General features: G+C 39.5%; 1 protein-coding gene across 2 annotated transcripts; it reads right to left on the minus strand.

Annotated features, from left to right (window-relative positions):
- Nucleotides 1-2,020: 2,020 nt before the first annotated feature.
- LOC141353235 (uncharacterized) lies at nt 2,021-13,133 on the minus strand. 2 transcript variants are annotated; one of them, XM_073859714.1, is made up of 22 exons: nt 12,148-13,133; nt 11,861-12,000; nt 10,194-10,398; nt 10,006-10,110; nt 9,698-9,891; nt 9,341-9,482; nt 8,575-9,216; nt 8,156-8,212; nt 7,891-7,997; nt 7,688-7,807; nt 7,197-7,244; nt 7,037-7,117; nt 6,362-6,427; nt 6,080-6,174; nt 5,272-5,332; nt 5,123-5,173; nt 5,000-5,044; nt 4,846-4,910; nt 4,605-4,710; nt 4,451-4,510; nt 4,325-4,369; nt 2,021-3,859 (listed from the first exon to the last, which is right to left on the minus strand). In XM_073859714.1, exons 1-22 carry the CDS (start codon nt 13,097-13,099, stop codon nt 3,572-3,574), a joined length of 3,675 nt encoding a protein of 1,224 aa, XP_073715815.1. In that variant the 5' UTR covers nt 13,100-13,133; the 3' UTR covers nt 2,021-3,571. The 2 variants fall into 2 exon arrangements, 1 of the variants encoding a protein (XP_073715815.1); XR_012360248.1 differs by lacking the exons at nt 2,021-3,859; nt 4,325-4,369; nt 4,451-4,510; nt 4,605-4,710; nt 6,080-6,174.
- Nucleotides 13,134-13,146: the final 13 nt, after the last annotated feature.

The following is a 13,146-nucleotide window of genomic DNA, read 5'->3' on the forward strand; positions in this document are numbered from 1 at the left end:
TTTTTTTTGTTCTTTAGTAAATTAATATGAAATAAATGTGCTAAAATGTAATTTAAAAATGTATTTAGGTAACTTGTAATACATTTGAAATCCATCTTTGTATGAAAGATGAGTACAAGTTTATAGATATGTTAAATGCATTTCAGTTCATATTCATGACATCTCACAATAACACAGATAAGGACACCTATGTTTTTAAGATTACCTTAAGTACTAAAAAAATTTGCCTTCTGCATTGTTGTTTTGCTTTTCCCTCCAGTATCGAAATTAAACCAAACCGTGGCGTCTGAACCGAGGTACGAACCGAACCGTGACTTCTGTGAACCGTTCCACCCCTACCACCTACTAATCAAGGTATTCTCCTAACTGTAGAATCTGCTATTTAGAATACATACGGGCGAGTCGCTCGAATGGCTGAATCCATGTTGTGCATTTGAAATACATTCGCCGACGAGGGACATTCCTGAAATTCAAGCTCCGCCTTTCGCTCTTTCAGACTACATTCACGCTAGCCGCATCTCAACTGAAGCTGAAGTCTTATTTCAGAACATTAACAATTATAAAGCTGACAATTATTCTTAGTTAATTGTAAATTCATGTAATATGCTTATGACTTGCGATAATGCTCAGTTAACTTAAATAAACCAGGTTTGATGAGAGATGTAAAATGACAACACGACAGGAAAAGCAACAAGACCAAAGTCAATATTGGAGTAACGTTAGTTTTCTAAGATCATGAGGCTCAAGGGACACCGAAGTTGCCTGATTTCTATCTTCTCCACAGGTAATGCAGCATATTTGTTTAAATCTATACAGTCTATTGTGTAAACTCGAAGTTTTATAGTTCATTGGCAAACTGTAGCATGGTTATGCATAACACTACGTCTTGTTAGTGTAAACGTGCATGTGGTTGAATGTGTTCGAACATTTATGTAATCTGAGGTACTAAACACAATGTTTTACATCTTTTCTGACCTCTACCGTGAACACATGGTGTACAGTGCTATTTTTAGCCTTTCACTGATAAAACTAAAGTGGCTGATCTGCTGGTCTTTCATTAGTTATATTTTACAAGCGTGTGAAAGTTGCGCAATCTAATTTCAGCAATTGGGCTGAAATATCAGAGAAAGCTCTTACATATACACGGACAAAACATTGTGTAGTATGTTTACTTACAACACAAGCAGTGGACTCTGACATAATATTAGTTTGCATCCATTTAAACCCGTCATTACTCCTGCTCATGTTTAAATTACATTAGAGGGACTCGTCCACAGACCATCCCCTCAGTGATCTGGAGAGAAGCGGTCAAAAGTGGACAAAAACACATCTTAATACCAAGTGTAAACAGCCCCTCCACCTAGCATAGCTCCACCTAGAGGCAACAGGAAATACCATGTTTCACGCTGTGATTTACTGATCTTCGAGATTGAACTATATAAACGTCATATTTGGTCAGTTTAACCATGAGGCCTTTTGTTATGAGAAATAGTGACAACCTTTAAAGGGCGTGTCCGTGGCGGCCTGGAAAAGTATTGCTAAATTAATCACATTTTAAGGGCCTAAACAAGCTCAAAAAGTCATGAAAAGTTGCACAAGTGTCAAATGTGGCAAACATTTACAAGTGGTATAGGCTTCAGAAATTGGTGTGTAAAATGTCTCTATATCAGTGGTTCTCAAACTGGGGTCCGGGACCCCCAGGGGGGCCACGAGATGGTGCCAGGGGGCCCCAGTTTTATGACATTTTATAAAATACATTAAGTTATCATGAATTCTGTGAAATTAAACTTTAAAAAAAACAAGGCAGCACTACTTTGTATAATTTTATGTTTTGTTTAATTAAAATGTGAAGTTTTAGAACTGTTTTTTGTCATACATTTTCTTTGGGGGGGGGGGCCGCGAAGAAATGCACCGTACACAAAGGGGGCCGCACGCTGCAAAAGTTTGAGAACCACTGCTCTATAGCGCCACCTTCGAAAATGCAAGAAACCAGCCCCCTCGCTTTTTAAATGTACAGGTGCGAAATGCGGTAGGATTATAAAACACGCCAAGACCTACAAAAAAGTCTCTTGGAGCCAATCTCTAAACCCCACAGGAAGTCGGCCATTTTGAATTTTATCTGTAATTTGGGTGCAAATTTTGTCATTTCCAGGCTTCATACTTTAACGAACTCCTCCTAGAGATTGAATCAGATCATACCCATATTTGATTCATGTCATCTAAAGGCCTTTGCGATGCTAAATTGTAGAGATCTTGACTTTTTGTTGGAGGGTGTGTCCGTGGCGACCTGCCAAATTTCTGCGTTTCGCCATGAAACAGGAAGTTGTTCTAACTCAAGCTTAAAGGGATACTTCACCGATGTAGCATTCAGCTTTGTATCTGTAGAAACCCGGCAGTATTCAACAGTATCTGTCTGCGTCCTGCAAGACGGAGGCGTCAGTTGTAGTAGGCGTGTCTTGTAGTAGGAAGAGGCGTGTCTTGTACTTTTCTAAATAGCGGTCCACCACGCGAGATCTACCTCGAAGTCAGAAGCACATCAACAACGAAAAGTCTTTTAATGGAAAATTTCGTTTTCTTAATACAGATTCATCCAGTATTGTGTAATTAGAGAGGTTATAAAAAAGTGTCGGTACATTGTGCATATTTATGAATAAAACGTATGGGTGGAGTGTTTTTGGCACTTGGATTCTGTTTGTTAATTAAATGAAATACATTTATTTATTAATTACTTGAATTAATAAAATGTATATGTCAATTCATCCAGGGATTAATAATAAGTGATGAAGATGGCATTTCCCATCAGATGTTTGAAATTAACAAAAGAAAATGACACTAAGTCAGGACAGGGATATTATTATAATTAACAATAAATTAAAGAAGTGCCTTATGAGTCTATTTTTATCTTGTTCTTTGTATATTTACAAATCAAACCGGTATGAGATACATACACAACACAGTCAATTGTATATTGTGTAATAAGCTTATAATGTTTATGGATGTTTATAGTGTGTACACACATACACACGTAAATTAATAATTGTAAATCAATGCGTTACAACAACCTCCCTCCCTATAGCCCCGTTTTAATAATAATAAAAACCTTTAACAAAAAGACAGCAGATTAATAATTCATTTATTTTTATTTAAGACGTTTCTCATTCAAGACATTCATTTAAGATGTTTTTCATTTAACACATTTAAGATGTTTCTCATGTTGCACATTTCTCATTCAACACATTAATGTAACACATTTCTCATGTTGCACTTTTCTCATTGAACACATTCATGTAACATTTCTCATTTAAGCCGTTTCTCATGTTGCACATTTCTCATTTAACACATTCATGTAACACATTTCCATTTAAGACGTTTCTCATGTTGCACATTTCTCATTAAACACATTCATGTAACACATTTCCATTTAAGACGTTTCTCATGTTGCACATTTCTCATTTAACACATTAAGACGTTTCTCATGTAACATATTCATAACATATTCATATAACACGTTTCTCATGTAACAAATTCATTCAAGATGTCTCTTATTGAACACATTCAAAGCCATTTTTCCTCACTGGTTTAACAAGCCACAATGGACTTTAATAGTTGTATTTTCAATTTTTTGAAAAAACAATTCCATGTCCTCAAAAAACTCAAAATTAAAAACGAAAGGATCCATAATTTCATGCTTTTCATCAGCATTGAAGGTGTTACCCTTAAAAATGAAATTCTCCAGTGACTCTACAGCCTCGCTGTCTTCCATGCCAAGGAAGCGTGGCACCTGGACCTCACCTTTGAAGAGGTTCTGTTCCTTCAGCTGTGTTACCAAATTGCTTGCTTCCTGCATGTCTTCAAAATTCTGCATGAGGTAAAAAACAATGAATTAAAATAAAAATTACTGATGATAGAAACAAGACAAGAAAAATCTCACTAACAGGATGATAGTTATGAGAAAGCCTTCACACGTCATGTATTCATTGGCATTAATTTGCGACCATTTTGCATTTATAAGAACATTTACCAGTTGGCCACACCACCACCTTTCATACCAAATATTGCTTCTCCATATCAGTAATTTAGTTTTTTACTAAAATTCAATAATTTTGGAAGATCTATGTGTCATACCAACAAAGACATAGTCTGGCTAAAATCAGAAGTGGAACATCATGGTCATGACTACATTTTTGCAGAGCACATTCAGAAGTGGGTCAACATTCTGTTACAATAACTAGATCTAAAGTTTGACTAAATTTACTGTATGTACTTTTTAACCATTACTATTCCTTTGTGCTATTTGACAGTCTTAAATAGTAAATTATGTTACCGTTGTTTTCACTGGTGGCTCCTCTTCTTCCTCCACTCTCAAAGCCTGAAACAGACAACACAAACTTGTTTGCATTTTGTGATGCTTTTGCACTCGAAAGCTTATTTGATGATAAAGAAAAGTGACCTTGGGGTCATCTACCGAAATTACAGGAAGCCTCTGTCCTTGCTCTTCCACACTCAAGGCCTGATAGAATAAAAAGGAAGAGATACAACAGGTATTTTTATGTTCCATCGTCTGCGTTTACGACCAAGCATTCTATGAAAGGCAAACCTATTACCTCAATCTCCTTTAACTTGCGCTTCCTCAGACGCATAACAGGCTGCTGAAGACCTTTTAGGAGATCCATGGACTCATTGGTCCAGTGTGCAAAAAGCTTGCCGTGGCTAAATGAGGTAGTGGAGGGAAAGAAGAGTGAAATACAAATATTATCAGAAATGCAAAAAACTTTATGCATAAATCATGCTATTAAATGTTGAATCATGCGATAATCTGTAAATGCCCTAATGTTAAATAAGTACTTGTCCAGTTGGAAGTTCTCCATCAACATGATACACCACCACCTCCTAAGGGCTGGCATATCCACCTAAACATAAAATAGGTAGACTTATGACATCTTTAAATATGTTTTTATAATAAATTTCATCACACTAAATATAAATGATCATTCCTTACTATGGTGTAGTCGAAGGGAGCATCAAGTGCAATGTACAAGGCCAACTGCACAAAAAAAGAAAAACATGAATGGCAGAACACCCAAATGACAGCAAGACATGAAGACATTTAAACACACCTTACCATTATCATAAAGACTCCACAGTCATTCCCACTGGTTTGACAAGGAAACTTCTAACAGAATAATAGCACCATCAGCATTGATTGCAATTGACGTTTGCTATTGCAAATAAATACAGGCTGTAAGCTTCATACTAATGAATATCACTTACCTCCAAATGGTACCCGGTTTTCTCTGTCCATTCCCCAGGATTTATTCTTTGTGCAAGATTTCTGTGTATTGTGCAACCAATCAAAAAGAAACAGTAAACACCTGATGCACTCAGTATCATCTGGTCTTTATAAGGGCCACATGAACATGACCTTCTAACAAAGTTGGGGTGTCAAACATATGGTTCAGGGCTGAAACCACCCCTTCACATTATTTCATGCTTCCTTATCCCAAACGCTAGAATAAGAAATGCAACTTTGTGGCCTGTTAGCGACAGGAAAGGAAGACAAGACAAGATGAAGTGGTAAGGAAGTTAGAACACAGACGTATTAGGACTGTGATTACCACAAACCCGACAGTTTGTGGTCACGCATGTAGATGAGGCATGGCAGCCCTCTGTGGAAATCATAATGTTCATGTGGCTGTGCTAAAAATGAGTTTGACACCCCAAAAATAAAGTAACTGAACAAAACACTGTAACGTCTTTAAGAATGGTCATATGAACGTGACCATCCTAGAACTAGGGGTGGGAATTGATAGGATTTTATCAATGTGAATGCATTGTTGATTCTGCTTAGTCCAATTGTTCATCAATTCTGTTTAGACAATATCCTACACAGATGTTTGGTTTTAGAACATAGGTCTATAATATAGCATATACTACTAGATGACCATTTATTTTTACAAATTGATTATGTCAGAGGGATACAATTCCACTTAATTGAAGCATTTGATTCTTGGTTCTACTTTATTCCGGGCTCTCAATTCCCACCCCAACCTTGAACAGAACATAATTCCATTATTGCAACCTCAACAGAGCAGTATATCTCTGTTCAAAGCCATGCGGGGTCTCAAAACGCCTAGAATCAAGTAAAAAAATCTCCCGAAGGACAGGTTTCAATACCTAATGGAAACATGCAATCCGTAACATGCAGATATGCAGTTAGAGAGTTGAATGAACACTACAACTTAAGCAATCAACATTTCATAATGTTAAAGTTCTCAGAGATGTAACAATCAGTTTTAAATTCATATGAGATCACTGAAATTTCTACTAGCTTTTAAAAAAACTAACTGAAACTGTAACTTACACATAGCTGGAAATGTCCAGGTGTCCATATTGGAATCATAATGAATTCTTTTGTGCAAATGTCATTCTGTTTGAAGATATAAGAAAACATAGCGGATCATGTTTGGTTCGGCAACCCATTACATTCTGCCACCCAATAATACTCTAAGTCCAAATGTACAATGTGGTCTAAATGTTTAAATCTCATTCCATCAAACAAATGTGGTAATAATGCTAAAAATGTAAAACTTGCCTATATAGGCCTTAATGACAGACTTACAGTAAAGAGTACAGTAAAGATTTGTCTAACTGTGCATTCAGACCGCCACCGGCAAGAGCGTCAAAGTGGCCGGAAGTCATTCATTTTCAACGAGAGCCGGCGGCGAGCTCCGGTGAGCAGCGGCGCGGCGCGTCATGTACAGCGTGAGCGTCGAGGAGAGTTGAAATCAGCTCAACTTTATGGTAATGAGATATGCTGCGGTTCGGCGGCAACCAATCGGAAGACGGAAATGTTCGTCGGCAACCAATCGGAAGGCGGAAACCTCCGCCTAAGAGGAGTTCAGAGAATGCATTCGAGCGTCAGAGCGTCCACTATACCTTTTCTTTAGCGTCGTTGGCAGGGCAGCCAGGGCTTTTATTGACGCTCTCGCCGGTGGCGGTCTGAATGCACAGTAAGATGTGAAAAAGATACACTCACAGGCATACTTAACAGTGGGTCACTGTGGGGGGCCAGCCAAGTTGGCACAGCATACAAGTCAGTAATGAAGATATCTTTCCCCTATAAAGCGTATAAAATAGTATAGTAATGCAAGACTACAACAGATAGAGCAGATTCACCACTTTGACTTTCACTCTACCTTTGACCTGGCAATTTTTGACACCAACTCCAAACAGCTGTTTCCGATCTGGAAAACAAATAGTAAGGCATGCAAATACACTATAGGTTACTCGGGTCAATCTATAAACAACCCGCACCCACTCAACGTTTTCAACTAACCCGCCCACAACAAAGGTTTAATTGGCATCTTTATTTCAAACGACCAAGACCTGAATATCATTAAAAACCCGCTCATTTTGGACCAACCCGCACATCACTGGCTACTATAACTAATGAAAGGAATGGTTGACGATAGGCCATTGAATTATAAGAAAATAATGCACACCCAAGGTGCAATGCGCCACGACGCGCCGTTACACCTCGGGTGTGCATTATTTTCAAATAATTCAATGGACCGGAGGCAATTATTCCTCTTATATTACAGTGATGGGCGGGCTGGTTGAAATAGTTTCTAAACTTACCCACGCATCACTGACACATTAACATTAAAAGCAAAAAAATTAAACTCACCGTTGAGTTCATGTTGCGATTCAGGCCCAGGCTCCAAAAGTCAGCCCGAGTAAGGCATGCTTTCTCTGTGCGAACAATAAGCTCAGCTCCTGTTTTTTCCTGGTCAAGGACATACCCCAACTACAAAATGTATGAGAAATTATACAGTTGAGCAAGCAAACCTTCACTAAAATGTGGTCTAAATTGCACTTAACATAACCAACCAATGCTTTTTGAGAAGGATGATAATCGAATGTCCAACTGGAACGACACGCTGATATTCGCTCAGGGCTGGTTAGGGCTTCACAATGAGGTCCACACTGTTTTGTGTCTATTAGTGATGGGGATTTGTAAGCAATTACCAACTAGACAAATTAACCCATGACGTAGGTCTGGTAAAAAAACGGCATCCATTTCCCATAACATAGAAATTATACAACATTCCTTAGAATTAAGAACCAATAAAAGTTATACAAGCAATCATTTTACCTTCCAGTGATCGTCTGGGAGGATGGATTTTGTACATATTCTTCTGCCTGCTTGCAGCTGCAAATAAAGAATGACATCAAATCTCTTTTCTCTTTCAAAGGCAATAAAATATGAAATTTGGGCTGTGCCCAAATACCCCCACTTGCGGTCTTGACCACTTGCGAGCGTGTGCACGTGACAGGAAGTAAGTGCGCCAGACTGTCCCATGTCTTCAAACTGGCAAAGTGCAGTGCCCTTAACGCACACTACACTTTCTCAAATACCACTTCGAAGTATTCAAGGCTAAGCGTATCCCGTCATGCATTGCTGCCAGAACACTTGGGCAAAATACAAAAAAAATGCATCATGTAAGTATTCAAGTGGCAAGTGCAAAGTCGCAAGTGTGGTTATTTGGATGCAGCCTTGGTCAAGAAAAATACCCAAAATAGCTTTTCCATTTGAGTCCAAAGTAATCTCTTCATTAGAGAGCTTCTTCAACTCCTCCATTGCTTTTTTATTCAGGTGTTCATTTCGGTGATGAAGAATGTTGCGCATGAGAAATATGTGGCTTGCTGGGGAAAGTAGGTTCAAAAAGTAGTTATTTTTTCGCATCCCAGAGAACAACTGTTCTGCAACCTGGGAGTTCAGCCACCCACAAAGCTCAGGAACCAGTCTGATGAGTCGAAGGGCATCTCTGTCATCTTTTGTGTTAAACTGGTGAAAGGTGTCATATAATGCATAGTGCTCAGCAGAGCCAGTGGAAGGATGACCATCAGCATCAGGAGGGTCCTTTCTGCTTTGTAGCCATGGCAGCTCCACCTTCAGATCCCCCGTCTTAGCCAATGTAATGTTCTCCAGTGTAGCAGGTGCAAGTCTCCCTTCATTTGGCCTGAAGGGCAACTTAACAGGCTCTCGTAGGTTGGTGTGGGATACCAGTCCTCTGGCAAAATCATAGATAACAATGTTGGGGAAATGTTTGAATGATAACAACATGTCGGCATAGTCACGCGGGCTTTCAGCCCTAAGGTTGAATTTCACCGAATTCACCACTCCACAGGGACACATGATGACCGCCCAACCACCTTTGAAAGGAAATGGACGACATGTCAGTGACACACAGATTGACAGTGGAAATATTGGAATAACTGCTTCCAAACCCCTTATGCTGTCTCACTGAAACAATTCAGGTATTATTTTTAAACTTACCAGATGCTCCCCAGACTTTTTCAAAGACCTTGTCATATGTGCTCCTAGTTTGCATCTCCTCTCTCAGAGAGAGAAGAAGGTCCATTTTGGAGCCCTTGCTATCCATGCCACAGTCCTTCACGAGTTTGCGCAAATCCTCAACCTGAACCATATTGACAGAGCCAGCATTTCACATTGTGAATAAAGTTATTAAGACTAACATGAAAATGTGTTCACATAGTCCATCCATACTAATTTTTGCTTACACATTACAAATAGAAGTGTAAATTTACTACAAATTCATCAATGTACAAAAACATACAAGAAAGAAAATGAAGTAATTTTTTCACATGGCATAAAATACACAAATGAAATCACCTTCAACTTCATCAACTCATCTGAAAGACGCTCTTCTGGGACGTCAATGTCTGCTTGGCTTTCATTAGGCTTTGAGGTTTTGATCTTAGCATACTCTGTGTTGAGCACCAAAGCACTGTTCCTGGTCCGAGGGCCAATCCACGGAGCCCATTTTGCATAAGATGGTACAACACAAAATGGGTTGTTACTGTTGCCTGTAACATAATTAAAAAGTGTCTCCTCACTCAATAACACATACATTTCAGGAAACATTAATTGACATGTTTACAAGTTAAGAGTGCATTGCTGACCACACAGTCTGCACTTACTTTTCAAAAACCCTCGACACACTATTTCCTCAGATACAGACCGCCAGAATTCCTCAATGTCAACACGACCATCAAAGTCAGGTGGGGGATCTGCAACATCACTCACTGAAAGATATTCATGAGGACATATTCAAAAAGGACAAAAAATGGTGTCCGTCGAGGAAGACCTGATGGACATCAATACTAACCTGGCATACTGAACACACCCTTCTTGTGCAAATCCATAATCACTACAGCTGGGTGGTCTCCACAGTTGACACATGAGAAATTGTAGTCATGTGCTGACAGGGCCTCAAAATGTAGATAACCATGCAAAATTGCATCGTGGCTGCCGTATTTTTGTTTGTTTGTTTGCTCAAAAATGTCCAGCTGCCTGCCAACCGCTGTGTGATTCTGTAACAGCATTCAAATAAAGTAGGCAATAACACATGATAGGCCCTAAATTATGCTTGTTTTCCCACGGCTAAGGGGAGTCATCAGGCGCAGAGCAGAGCTAAGTGCAGTTACAGCCCCTTAAAGCTATGGTCTACGATTTTAAAGATTGTTCATTATTAATAACCTCATTTAGATTCTGGTTATGGTTCTACAGTAAAATCCTAACAATATGAAGAAAAAAAATCTATTCAATCTATTGGGTGTACAGCGGCAGAGAAGTTGACCAATGTAAGCTGTCCGGTCGGACAGCTTACATTGGTCAACTTCTCTCATCCAATCCCCGCTCCACTTGAAACTCCAACTTGCGCTCGCGTCTTCACCCCATCGCACCCCACTCCGCCCGCGACATGAAATTTCTGACAGTGTATGGGAGCTAGCAAAGTAGCAACAGCTCACAAATGGAGAAAAAACAAACCGACAGCAGCAAGCGGCCCCTGCTTGGAAGAAAGAGAAAGTCTGTATAGAAAGAGCAGAGATAAAAACGGAGACTCAAACGCCAGACTCAAAGTCGAATAAATATAGGGTCCGCCATTGACCGTTGGAGGAAGCGTCAGGGGGATATGAGACTGAAAACCGACACTGACACAGCAGACTTTTTGTTGAGCAGGCACGCATTTATTTATACTTTTATGGTGTGAGGTGTTACGTAAATATCTTCATATCAGTCTGACAACATGCTCATTGCGGACTTTTTGTTGAGCAGGTATGCATTTATTTATACTTTTATGGTGTGAGGTGTTACGTAAATCTCTTTATATCAGTCTGACAACATGCTCATGCTGCGGGTCGGCATTGGAATGTTAGCCGTGTAGCATCGCGTATCACGCGTCAAAGTAATTATATTTATTAAAGTGCTTAAATTTGAATAGGCCTAGCGGGTTTCTGTTCAAGCCGATCGAAATTTGAACAAGATGCTCTGTGTGCTGCTATAACAATTACTCAAAACCTAAGCAATACTAACTAACAATTATTGTGCAATTAATGTGCGCTAGGTTGCACTTTTGACCAGGAGAAACGAGGCTCAGGAGGGGAAACGTATACCAAACGTTGTTGTGAAAGTAAATAACGTCAATCATTCATAATTGTAAGTGTTCATTCCTTCAAGGCTTTGTGTGTTTATTTTACTGCTCGGTAAATCTCTGTTCCGATGTTTACTACTGGTGATCACAGCTTGACTGAGTGACGTTGTTCAGGTCGTTTCCTGTTGGGAAGGATCAGGTAGCACAGAGGGGCGGGATGAGTTTTTTTTAACTTACTAACCATCTTAAGCTTTCTCGACGGATTTTCAACATCGTAGACTACGGCTTGAACCATCGTAAAATCAGCAAAACTCAGACTCAAGTGGTTTATTGAGTTTCTAAAACGGTTACCACATTAACCTGGCATGGTTTCATTAAAGGAAGAAAGAAAAAAAAGTCACCTGCACTGATTGCCGTAACAAAAGGCATAGATGAATAGAGAGAATCATATGATCATCAAAGTTATGAAGCCCCTCAGTCCATTCCTGATATCGGAAGAAGCTCCCACAGACACCACACTTTTTACAGTATGTCGTAACATCTGAAAAATAAGAAACACAGGGCTCTTGTAGGTTTCAGTAAGTTACATTTAAGACCTTTTTAGACCTCTTAAGACCATTATCCATGGAATTTAAGACCAACACAAAGCATTACTAATAGAAATGTAGAACAAACTGTTCATACACACCTCCCAAAATCCCTGTGAAGGTAGCTATTTTTGCCTTTTGAGTGATAACAATAGGTTCTGAAAGGGGTACATTGCATTGATGGCAAAATGTCTCAAGTGGAACAAGGTGCCGAGGAAAGTCTACAGTTTGTGGTGTGGTGACATCATTGGGCAAGTCTGATGGAATGTTTTTGAATTCAAGCAAGTACTTAATTAGTGAGGCCAATGCTTTTCCCTCTGGAGGATATGTGTCTTGGTTCTGTATTGGTTCACTCTGTGTGGAAATGGTATTGATCAGATCATCAGTGTTTCGGGTATTCTTGAATAGCCCTTTGTGTGTATGATTGAGGTGCCATTTTGCTATGGCCTTGTGAGGGCATGACCTCCTCGGCTTCAAACATGGACAGTGCCAAGTATTTTTATTTTTATCATATGATACCATAACCCTCCCCAACCTGGAATAATACGATATGTTTGGTTCAAGGATGGATACATGAATCTTGGATGCATCGTTGCCCAATTCAACAATTTTGCTGAGTGGTGCCTTCATAGACTCTGCTTCAGCCTGTCTATCCAGACAAGTTTTTTTTGTGTTTTCAGACAACCATTTGTTTTGGACCATGTCACTCAGTATATCATCAGTAAGGATTGTGTCACAGTCAAGTGACCGAGGGCTATAACAAACAGACTTCAGATGTGCGCATTGAAAACCCATCACCCCACTCCTCTGTGAAAAGTCCAAACCTCTCTTGCATTGTTCCAGCTCACACCGAAGACGATGTTCCGCTCCCCAGGTGCATCGCTGGACATGGATTGGAACACAGGGTCCAGAGAAGCTTCGCCTTACGGCAAAAATACCCCTACTCCGGTCAAGGCAAAGAGAATCAAGATAGTGATTAGCATTGACATCGGGCACGGATGAACTGTGGCGTTTTCTCATGTGGGTTTTGATATTTTTTTTGTTGAGAACCATGTTGCACAAAGTACAAGTTGTTTTTTTGGACTGCTTCTTTAAAATAG

This window comes from Misgurnus anguillicaudatus, chromosome 21 (assembly GCF_027580225.2).
Source record: "Misgurnus anguillicaudatus chromosome 21, ASM2758022v2, whole genome shotgun sequence".
NCBI lineage: Eukaryota > Metazoa > Chordata > Actinopteri > Cypriniformes > Cobitidae > Misgurnus > Misgurnus anguillicaudatus.